The sequence below is a fragment of the Dipodomys merriami genome, unplaced genomic scaffold (genome assembly GCF_024711535.1).
Source record: "Dipodomys merriami isolate MVZ:Mamm:240054 unplaced genomic scaffold, mDipMer1.0.p SCAF_6, whole genome shotgun sequence".
NCBI lineage: Eukaryota > Metazoa > Chordata > Mammalia > Rodentia > Heteromyidae > Dipodomys > Dipodomys merriami.
Genome location: NW_027206179.1, coordinates 54,589,923 through 54,602,071, shown reverse-complemented (window position 1 = coordinate 54,602,071; position 12,149 = coordinate 54,589,923). Strand labels below are relative to the sequence as shown.

Genomic DNA, 12,149 nt, shown 5'->3' with positions numbered 1-12,149 from the left:
GCTCCAGCCTCCCAAGTGCTTAGATTATAGGAGTATACTACCACACACTGCTCACACACTGCTAAACTTAGCTATTACGTAAGTAATATGTTAAGGTACAACCTGCCTAAATGACATGAAATTCACTTGGAGACTTAGCTTTCCAACTGCATTAGGCTTAATATCCAAAGCCTGGGGACGGGTTATAGCTCAGTGGCAAAGCACCTATCTACCAAGAACAACATCCTGGGTTTGATCTCCAGTTACTGACCACCATCACCACCACCCCCAAAAAAAGTCTGCTTTCCTATTTTCATTTTTTTCCCCTTTTAGCTTAGCTAAAAGGGGAAAAAAATGCCTTCCAAGTCAAGATTCAATGTCTGCTGTAAAATCAAAAGCTGATAAACTACACATACCTGATTGGCGTAAATGGAGATGCCATTGTTGTATTTTCTTAAAAGACTGAACCATAAAAATTACTCATATACAGAAGTGCATCTTCATGTTTCATATATTCCTTAGAAGGCAAATAACAATTTTTTTCTGCCAAGCATTTCTGGCCACTGAATTGATTTTTGTTAGTCCTTGTCAGCAGAGCTCTTTCCCACCTAAATGTGTTTGTAGGTAATTGCCCATCAGAAAACAAGCCTTCACGCTCAGAGACACCAAAATAAACATTTTTCAAAGTCCATCTTGGTGTTCTACTTCACACTAGAGGAATAACACCAACTTCAGAACTCTGCATGCACCAAGAAAGATATTTACTGCTGAGTGCTGGTGGCTCTTTCCTGAAAGTATAGCTACTTACAAGGCTGAGATGTAAGGATCCTGGTACACAGACAAATCTAAGACTCTTATCTCAATTAACCAGCAAAAAGATGGAAGTGAAGGTGTGGTGCTTCAGTGATACAGCACGATCACTGAGTGAAAAAGTCAAGTCAAAGGCACAAGGTCCTGAGTTCAACCCCCCAGTGCCAACACATATACACACACAAAATGGTACTTATCTGGCACTAAGGGAAGTCCTGGGGGTTGGGGCAAGTCTCCACAGGTTGTTGCTATGAAAGACAAGTTGAGTCTTCAGCTGTAGGAAAAAAAGGGACAAATCCCTGTCTTCCTTCCAAATGAAAACTCTGCTCTGCCCAATCACTATGAGGTTTACACTGCCTTCAAAAAGGATTCCTGGAAGCCCCAAAGCTACAGAAAGATAGCCAGCTAAATTCCCATGATGCCAGTGTCCTGGGTACTTTCCAAGGGCAGAGTGTTCCAGAAAAATGCAAATAGTTCAGGCTCTCCCAAAGAAATTCCAGGCAAATACTGAGCTGCTCTCTTAGAAAGTCTAAACAAAAAACTGCTGTTGAGGAGTCAAATGAAGTTAGATGCACAAGGACAGGAAAAACATGTGTGGCCTACCAAACATTCTTGGACCACTGAGTATTCTTTGCCCTCAGCCTCACTTCATAGAAGGTATTTTTTGTGATATTGTTGTCTGCTAGCAACTTACAGGCCCCAGGCAACTCTGACTACATGAAGATGAAAATGCCTTCCCTTTCCGTATTCAAATAGTTGTCACTTACACAAACAAAGTGGAAAAAGGGTCATATGCTCACCTGTAACTCCAGTATTAAGCAGCACTAGTTGGAGACCCAAGCCAGATGCCCGTGGCTCATGGCTGTAATCCTAGCTACTCAGGAGGCTGAGATCTGAGAATCATGGTTCGAAGCCAGCCTGGGCAGAAAAGACCTCATGAGACTCTCATCTCCAATTGACCACTCAAGAACCAGAAGTGGCACTGTGGCTCAAATGGTAGAGTGCTAGACTTGAGCACACAAAGAGTCTCTGGGACAGAGCCTAGGCTCTAAATTCAAGTCCTACAACCAACCCTTCTCCTCCCCCCACCACCAAATCCCACCCCACTCCCTTAAAAAAGAGAACAAGCTTACAGTTACCCCTCCCACCATCTCCCAGCCAAAATTTGATACAAAGCTATGGTGTAAGACTAGGTACTTGTAATCCAACCTATCCTAGAGGCTGAGGCCTGGAGAATATCTGCTCAAAGTGAAGCCATGCAGAAAAATCTACAAGACTCCATCTCCAGTTAACCAGAAAAAAAAAGTCCATCTAGACTAGGTACGGCTCTCCAGCAATAAAGTGCCAGCTGTGAACTGGAAAGCCATTGGAGAATGCAAGGTCTTGAGTTCAAGCCCCAGTATTGGCTGGTGTGTGCGCACGCATGCACAGGCGCACACACATACACGCACACACACACTCATGTAGGTAAAATATATTTAAGCATTCACATCTAGTGCCTTTCCTCTTTTTTTCCTTTTTTTTTTTTTTTTTTTTTTTTGCCAGTTGTAGGGCCTGAACTCTGGGCCTAGACTCTGTTTCTCAGCTCTTCAGCTCAAGGCTAGCACTTTACCACTTGAGCCACAGCACCACTTCCAGCTTTCACTGCTTATGTGATACTGAGGAACTGAACCCAGGGCTTCATTCATGCAAGACAAGCACTCTACCACTGAGTCACCTTCCCAGCCCTCTTTTTTCTTTTTAAATAAAACAGAACTTACTATGTAGTACTGGCTAGCCTCAAACACAATCCTCTTGCTTTACCCCCCTGAGTGCTGAGATTACAAGCACATACCAAAAGTTTCTAACAAAAAGTTTCGGCATATGGGCTGGGAAGGTGGCTCAGTGGTAGGGCGCTCGCTTTGCATGCTTAAGGCCCTGGGTTCGATTCCTCAGCACCACATAAACAGAAAAAAAGAGCCGGAAGTGGCGCTGTGGCTCAAGTGGTAGAGTGCTAGCCTTAAGCTGAAGAGCTGAGGGACAGCACCCAGGCCCAGAGTTCAGGCCCCGTGACCGGACCCCCCCCCCAAAAAAAGAAAAAAAGTTTCAGCATAGGACATGTTCACAGCAACTCAGGTAACTTTCAACCTTTATTTAACAAAATATCACATCACGCTTGCTTACCTGCATAACCCCCACCCCCACCCGACCCATCTTTAATGTCTTTCTTCATTCTCTTCCCAAAATACTACATTGAATTGAATTTTTTACCTGACTATATAAATGGTTGTCTTTAAGGCAATTTCAGAGACAAATTATTAGTAGAAAAGATACCTCTGTCCTATAAAGGAATTTCTGCATGACTGTGTTAAGCCAAAAGTGATTGTGTACTCCCCCTGCCAAAAAAATCAACCCTGTATAACTATTCATCTGCAGATTAAAAGCCCACTATCTTCGAATTTGTTAACATAAAATGCACTGTACTGACCAAATTAAGGCAACTTTATTCCAAATTAAAGAACACTGGCACCACCTCATAATAAAACAGTCTAAAAGTCTTAACCATTATAATCAGGGTATTCTTTTTGACTAAATGGTCCAAATCCAAATTATACCAAAACAAAAAGCAAGCATCAACTCCAATCTGCCAATTAACTTAAAAAAGAAAAATCAGAGTGCACAATACAATACTATTTCTCAAGTTTTAGAAAGTGTTCCATGTGACAAAACAGGTCATGGAAATTAAGTTTCAGTATTTATAAACACCGAGTTAGATTTAAAAGATCCCGGGTTTTCCAAGTCTGAGGTTCTACTTTGTGTGTAACTTATAGTTCTACCAATATTAAAACAAGTGCAAACACAGGCCTACAAACATGAATTGTAGAAGACACATCCCTCATTGCTTAACTATTAAGGAATTACATTAGAAGAGTTTTCAGACACTGCTTTCCAACTACTCCATCCTATGCAAATGACTCCCAAATAAACACTCAGGCAGTCCTCGGGAAGTTGAGCACAAGAAAGTATGTTTAATTGTAAAGATTCAGTCGAATTCCCTGTACTAAATCACAGGTAATATACTGTTCCAAAGCAGCCTCTCTCTCTCTCTCTCTCAATTCTTAAAACAGTTAAGTTTGGATTGAATCGCATTTTAGAACTTGATTTTTTTAGTTAAAAGTCACAGTAAAAATTTATCCCATTTATGAATGTTCAAGGTAGAGAGAACCCATCTGAACTGAGAGTGAAACTTGGTTTTAACAAGTAACTCATTCTTATGAAAGCTCTAACCAGGAGACTAGTTAGAATGGTTCAGGTTGTTTCTTCTTAAAATATCCTTTTAGTCAAACTGAAAACTTACTTGCTGTACTCTAACCAACTGACTTTCATCACATCTGAAACACCAACTCATTTGACAAAGGCAGCCTCTTCCCTCCCAAAGCCTCAGTAAGGAAGGGCTTCAGGGCTTTGGGGAGCTGGGGCTGGGCCTCTAATTCCTGACACAGTCCTAACTTAACAATTTACAGAGCTGGGCTGGGAAGGTGGCTCAGTGGTAGAGCGCTTGCCTTGCATGCTCGAGGCCCTGGGTTCGATTCCTCAGCACCACATAAGCAAAAAGAAAAAAGCCGGAAGTGGCGCTGTGGCTCATAGTGGTAGAGCGCTAGCCTTGAGCTGAAGAGCTGAGGGACAGCGCCCAGGCCCAGAGTTCAGGCCCCACGACCGGACCCAAAAAAAAAAAAAAAAAAAAAAAAACAATTTACAGAGCTCTCGGGGCTCTCTTACGCAAAATCTTAAATAAATAAAATTATATTTTCACTTTTAAAAAATCAGTGCAAGGACCTAATAATATGACTTTATAGATGTTTTCTAAAAAAAAATCATTTCCAGTTTAAGAAAAATACGTAGATAATACCATCTGAGAAGCAAAACTAAAAATAACCCCCAAACATTGTCTTTATCTTTAAAATAAAGCACTCCAGCATGCCGAAGTAGGTTCATTTCCAAGGACTTAGAAGAATGGTGTGAGTGTACACGCTGCATCTTGAAGACCAAAAAAAAAAGTTGTGTTGTGTTTTCTTTTTTTTTTTTAAACAGCAAATGTATTTGCAGGATTGAGTGATGAGCTAGTCACTGTCAAGTACTTACGCTCAAATGTTAAGTACATATGTCACACCATCCTAGTTCTGTGACTTGGAATATTTAACAGGTGGAGCTGAGCGAGGAAGTCACTTTACCATTTGGAAACACTTGGTAAAATTACAGGTAAAGCCTACTAATGAGCTCCTAAGTGATACTTTGAGACCCTTCGGGGGGGAAAAAATACAATAACTCTTGGCTCCTTCTCCAGGAACTTCCAAACGAGGTGAGTAACTTGACCTTTTTTGACACATTAACCACAGTGATGACAGTGTAAGTAAACCAACTTCGGTGTAACCACTGCGCAGCCACGCTGTCCCATCAAGATGGGCAGAGTGAGCAGAGGAGAGAAAAGGTGTTCTTCCCACCAGAGTCTGGGACGGTGCCAGAGAAACTGTCAGTTTTGGCCGGACGCACAAAGGGAGGACCCCACCACCGGCCAACCTCCCAGTTAGTGCCTCCTCCTAAGGACTTCCAAACAGTCCCGCCAGGGTAGCGACAGACAACCGCCCCCCCCCGCCCCGCCCGCGGTCACACTGAAAAGTGTCTCCTAACTTTGCTTAAAAAGAAGTGGGGGAAGAGGGGCGAGACATCCCATCTCCGGATCTATCATCTTTCGAGGCTGGAGCCCCCCCCACCTACACACACACACACACACACACACACACACACACACACACACACACACACACACCCGCGCAGGGTCCCTAGATGCGTTCCTCCACTTCCACTTCCCCAAAATAGTCTCAAAGGTCCCTGCTCTGTCCCTCATCTGCACCTCCACGCTCAATAACACCAAGTTGGCAAAGCAAACAGAAAGCGCGCGCACACACACGCACGCACACACACACACACACACACACACACATCTCAACCCCTGATCACCCCCCCCTCCAGCAGTCTCTGGCTTTGTAATTACAAGCCTCGTGCCAAAGGCAAGCCCAAGTGGGGGGTGCTTCCCGGAGTGCAGAAGTGCTGGCCCTTTAAAGGCACCCGCTTCCTGCGCCCTCGCCCCTCCCTCCCCGCCGCCAGCTCCCGCCCCTGCCGAGGGTCACACTTGAACTTTCGGTCGCCCAGTTCGGCCAGGCACCGGCTTTACGCAGGTTGTGGCCACCCTTTCCGCACGTGTCGGAGAAACTCACCCCGAGCTTGGCACGCCCGGCCCCGGTACTCGGGGCCACTGGGGGGGGGGGGGGGACAAAACAAAGCAAACTGTGCGCCAGCCTCCAGAACCAGCCGGCCCAGACCGTCCCCAAGCCGTGACACCGGCCTGTCCCTCCCCACAGGTGGAGGGCCTCGGAGCCTCGGAGGCCCCTCGTTGCGCCCTCGGGTACCTGGCGCAGCGGAAACGGCTCCGCGCTCCGGCTGGGGAGGAACGCGCGCCGCAGGGAGCGGGGTGGGGGGTGAGAGTCGCCCCTCCTCGGCCCCTTCGTTGGTCCGGGAGGGAAAGGGCACCCTCTCCGAGTGAACCCCGCTATTTTCTTTCCTTTTCTTTTTTTAACTGGGAAACTTTGCTGTCCGCGCTAACGTCCACTTCTTGGCTAACTTTGTTGGTGCCTTCGTTGCCAAACAAGTCCTTTTCCCAGTCCCCCTTGAACTCCTCTACGCGCGCGCGCGTGCGTACACACACACACACACACACACACACACACACACACACACACACACACACACACACACACACACACACACCCCTAGTCCAGTGTCCCGCCTAATCCGGGCACGTCCCGCACTCCGGCCACTTCACGCCGCTGTCCCCGCAGACGCTGCTCCCTGGCCTTGCACGGCCAGGCGGGACACACCTGCACAGCCGCCCCTCGCCCGCCCCACCGCGCGTCCCCGGGGCCACTCACCTTCCAGCCCGCCGAACTGTTGCTGTCGCCCTTATCCTTGAAATAGGGCACGCTCTTGACCATCCACTCGTAGATCTGCGACAGCGTGAGTCTCTTCTCGGCCGAGCTCTCGATGGCCTTGGTGATGAGGTCGGCGTAGGACAGGTTCCCCCACGCGTTGCGGCGGGACGAACTGCTCTTGCGCGGCTGTCCCGCGAGTGGCCCGGCGGCGGGTGGCACGGGCGGGTGCTGAGGCAGCGGCCCGGGCAGTGGGGGCTGTGGCGGCGCCGAGTGCAGGCAGCCCGCCTCCGGTCCCTGGAAGTCCCCGCACAAGCCCCCGCTGGCGACAGCGGCGGCCGCGGCCACCGCCGCCGCCACGGAGCCGGGCGCCTGCGGGAAGTCCTCGCTCTCCTCCAGCAAGCTCAGGTTGCTCATGAAGTCGGGGCTGACAGCGGCCGCGGAAGCCGACGGCAAGCCCGCTGGGGCGTCGGGGTTGGCGGCCGCCCCGCCCGACGGCGCCGGACTGGAGGTGGCCGAGTTGGACTGGCTAAACTCCGGCCTGGGCAGCGGCCAGGTGCACGAGCGCGGCCGGGACAGCGGCTCGAAGTCCGGGTCGATCTCCACCACCTGGGGCGCTTCGGCCATGGTGACCCCCGCCCCTCCCCCCAGCCGCCGGAGAGCCAAGACGGGGGCGCAGCAGCCCGAAAAGAGATGGGTGGAGGGGAAGGGGTGGCTGAGGCGGTCCGAGATTTGGAAGGGAGCCCAGACGGGTGCCGCGAGCGGACGCAGGTCAGCAGCAGCAGGCTCGGCGGAGTGGAAGGACGAGCCCAGAACTTAACTTCGCGGCTCCATCAACATCCACGAACCTCCGGGTTCGCTGCGCCGACTGGACGGCAGGCCGGAGCCGCGGAGCCCGGCAGCGCGGGCGCGGCGTTCGGGCTGACAGGAACCTGCGGGTAGAAGGACGGACGGATGGCGCCGGCCGCTCGGGGCTCAGCGGCCGCGCGATCGCAGCGCAGCTGCCTGTTGAATGTGGCGGCGGCGGCGGCTGCAACAACTACGCGGCCCCGACTTACGGGATCTGCTGCCCCCCTGCCCCCCCACACACCCGCGGCGACGCGCGCGCGCCGGCCCGCCCCGGACTGACATTGACGTTCACCAATAGGCGCTTGGTACCGCTGCCCAGATAGCCAATAAGCGCTGACTTGGGCGGGGGCTGGTTTTCCTCCGGGAGGCGGCAGTGACTTGGTGGGGGGGGGGTAGTGGGGTGTTTTTCTCTTTTTTTTTTTGTCTCTTCTGCACGCACACTTTTTTTTTTCTGATCGCTTATTCTTTCCTGGTGATTCTCGAGTGTTTCTGTGAGTCTCTCGCCCTCTCAGTGTTTGGATTGCTAGGAGGCAAACCAGCGTGGAGGAGGCAGCGGCCACACTTTTTGTTTACTACAGAGGAGCAAAGCCCGAATACTTGCCGAGACCGAGGGGAACGGAAGGCGAATGTGCCGCCTGCTTTGCCCCGAGCCTGGACGGGGCGGGAGGAGCCCCGCGCCGTGCGCTCCCGGGGCGCGGTGTGGGCCTCGCCGAATTCCACTCGGTCGCCCCCTCTTGGTGCCTCCCACGCTGTCTTTGCCGGACAACGTGGAAAAGTCTGTGGGTTTGTTTGTGCAGCATGTTTTCCTCCCGCGGAGGTCGGTCCAGCCCGAGGGGCTGCGGTCAAGTCGCGGGAGGGGGCGCCTTCCCCGCCCCCGCGACGGAGCCCCGCGGCGCGCACCCCCGCGCAGAGCCTCCGGCACTCCGTGTGGTCGAGGGCTGATTGCCCGGACCCCCCACCGCAGTCCAAGCCCACCACCTGCCAGGTGCTGCTCCCCCGCCAGGAAGCCGGGAGAAGGGGCTCGGCCGGGGAAGAAGATCCTCCTTTCGCACCGACACGTGCAGATCTGTTTGCCGAGAACAGGAACAAGGAGGGTGGGAGTCAGTGACACCACCTTGTTATTCTATTACCCCTAACTAAGCTGAACGGGTTGCTTGTCGTTTCTTTTAATTTTGAATGAAAGTGATGAGGTGTTGAGTTAAAAAAACAAAAACGCCAAAGGAGATGAGATGTGGTCGTGGGGCACAGTTCTGTTCCACGCCCAGGTGTCTTTAGGCTGCTGGCTACATACGTCAGCCCACCCCCACCCCACCTGGGCTCTCTGTTCGAACGTCCTGTACACGATCTATGGGGCCAAAGGTAGGATGACAATGTCCCTTGTGTCTCCTGGAGAAGAAGACTTTACAGGTTTTGTTTTGTGTTCAGAGGGGAAATGTGGGAGACACGGTCTCCTATGCAGACAGTAGCGTTTAAAAAATATCCTGGCCAAAAAGATAGCATTCCATTTTTTTAAATCCCCTTTCTTTCTGACAAATAAATCCTCATATTTAAAAGTGACTTACCAGTTGGGCACCAACTGGTTTATGCCTATAATCCTAGCTACTCAGGAGGCTGAGACTTGAGAATCAGGCTTGAAGCCACAGCCTACACAATAAAGTCTAAAGTCCGTTCATTTTAATCTCCAATTAACCATTAAAAATCTGGAAATGGACTTGTGGCTTAAATTTGAGTGCCAGCCTTGAGAAAAAAGTTAAAGGTCAGCACCCCAGGCCCTGAGTTCAGGACCTACTACTGACACAAAAATAAATAAATAAAAATTGACTTACCAAGAAAGATAGGCCTCTTACTAAAGTTATAAAGATTTTAGAGGGATTTATTTCTTCCTCTCCGAGCTCACCATCATCTGCATAGTCCTGGCTCCTAGTTCTTCATAATCCATTTATCACTACAGCTTCCTGCTGATGGGGGGAGGGGAGAAAAGGGGAAGAGGGGAGAAGAGAGAAGACTGGAGGAGAGGGGAGGGAGGGGAGGGGATCCTAAACTGGACTGATACAGGGCAGATGCAGGGCTGAGCTACCACCTCTTCCTCTGGAGGTCTCTCACTTTTACTGTCAAACTTGAACAGGTTGGCCCTTCTTGCTAGCCACTAGGGGACTTCAGTAACAGATGATGAGCTTATAAGAAGGCTGCAGAGTCCAATTCTTGATTCTCCTTGTCTTTCCAGTTACACTCCCCACAAATAGCCCTGCTTCAGTCAGCCCAACCTTATAAATAGGCGGTGCCCAATGGATCATTTTTTTGGCAAAGGGAGCTAGTTGTGAATTTAGCCTTGCATTCATTTTTATTGTTTTTTTTTTTACAGCCTCTATTGGAGGAGTGTATTTGGTTCAGGGAGTTTTCCTGTAGACTTTTCCAGAATCTTTGCAGATTCCTAGGCCACCCTGCCAAGCTTTTCTTCATATACCACAGTGTGGGCTAGGGTTTAGGCTCGGTTGATTGAATACATGCTTAGCATGTGTGAGGCCAGCATCCACAAAAAAAAAAAAAAGCAATTTTTTAATGACATATTGCATGCAAAATGGAGCCTGTACCATGAGTGTTCCTGACCTAGGTCAGATCATTCAAAATATATATTGAAACTCTTTTTCACATCTTCCCTATTACACTGTGACATCTAAATATCAATGTATTAGATCTATTAACTTTGGGAGGGTTAATATGTACCATTGGAAGTGGGGAGGACTGACAGGGTGAGTGAGGTTAAAAAAAAAAGTACTTTATTTGCCTGTAAGAGAATAAAACTGAAAACCATTGCAATTGTTCTAAGAGGAGAGGCGAAAGTAAGGAAAGGAGAGAGAGAGATGGTGAGTTGATCAAGATATATTGTATGCATGTATGGAAATATCACAAAGCTCCTTTGCACAACTAATATGAGCTAATAAAAATTATAAAGAGGGCTGGGAATGTGGCTTAGTGGTAGCGTGCTTGCTAGAGCAAAAGAAGCTCAAGGACAGTGTCCAGGCCTTCAGTTCAAGTTCAGCTCCAGGACCGGAGGAAAAAAAAAAAAAAAAATATATATATATATATATATATATATATATATATATACATAAAGATAATAAAAAAACTAGCAATATATAACACTTCTATAAGGAATAACAGTGTAGAACTGTCATGTCATACGTCATATGTATGAAAGTACACAGCAAGAATTTGTAGATCTAAGACACAGGGTATATATTTTCATAAATTTCAAAGACATAGCCCTTTATTTTTAGGCCACAAGGAATGTTAAAATTTAAAATATGACTTTATATCTGTATATCACCTTTATAATAATAATTAAAACAGATTTACAAAATTGAAAGTAAACTTACACATTGCCTTTGGTATTCTTTAACTTAGAGGTAGAAAAATAGGGAGAGAGACAGATGGGGGTTATGATTTGCACAAAGCTCCAGGCTAGAATTCTTTTTTTTCTTTGTTTTTGTTTTGTTTGTTTTGTTTTTGCCCGTCTTGGGGCTTGAACTCAAGGTCTGGGCACTGTCCCTGAGTTTCTTTTGCTCACGTTTAGCACTCTACCACTTGAGCCAAATCGCCACTTCTGCTTTTTCTGTTCATGTGGTACTGAGGAATGGAACCCAGAGCTTCATACATGCTAGGAAAGCACTTAGTGGTAAGTAAGCCACATTCCCAGCCCCTTGTTTTTTGCTTACTTATGAGTGTACTGGAGCTTGGATTGGGAACTAGGTCTTGAACCCAGGGCCTTGCACTCTTGCTTGGCTTTTTGCACCTAACTACTAAGCCAAGTAACCAGTTCAGGATTCTTGCTAGTTAATTGGAGATAAGTTTCTCAGATTTGTCTTCCCTGGCTGGCTTCCAACAGGAATCCTTTCATCTCAGCTCCAGGGTAGCTCAAATTATAGGCATGAGCCAGGAGGTGGGCCCCCAGTTTAGAACTCCAGTTTTATACTTATATATCAATAACCTTGTCAATTACACAGATAGAAAATTATAAGTATCCTATAACATGAATGTATTTTATCATCATTAACTATGTAATACATTTCCTTCCAATCAAGCCAGAGATTATAGTAATGTTAATTAGTTGACCACTGAACTGAATGAAGGCTTGATTTAAAAAGATTTGGAAAGCAGCCAGGTTCTGATGACTCATACCTGTAATCCTAGCTACTCAAGAGGCTGAGATCTGAGGATTTGGGGTTTTAAAAGCCTGCATGGGGCAGAAAGTCCATGAGATTCTTTTTTTTTTTTTTCTTCGGGGGGGGGGGTGTCCGGTCTTTGGGCCTGAACTCTGGGCCTGGGCGCTGTCCCTCAGCTCTTCAGCTCAAGGCTAACGCTCTACCACTTGAGCCACAGCGCCACTTCCGGCTTTTTTCTTTTTGCTTATGTGGTGCTGAGGAATCAAACCCAGGGCTTCAGGCATGTAAGGCAAGCACTCTACCACCGAGCCACCTTCCCAGCTCTCCATGAGATTCTTTTTTTTTTTTTTTGGTCGGTCGTGGGGCTTGAACTCTGGGCCTGGGC

The 12,149-nt window shown here is 48.3% G+C and overlaps 1 protein-coding gene across 1 annotated transcript in view; it reads right to left on the bottom strand.

Annotated features, from left to right (window-relative positions):
• The window catches only part of Foxo1 (forkhead box O1), a 93,302-nt gene extending 85,491 nt beyond the window's left edge, over positions 1–7,811 (bottom strand). The window contains exon 1 of the mRNA XM_070002908.1: positions 6,756–7,811. Coding sequence (XP_069859009.1) covers positions 6,756–7,379 — 624 coding nt within the window. The 5' untranslated portion in view covers positions 7,380–7,811. The remainder of the gene's footprint in view (positions 1–6,755) is intronic.
• Positions 7,812–12,149: the final 4,338 nt, after the last annotated feature.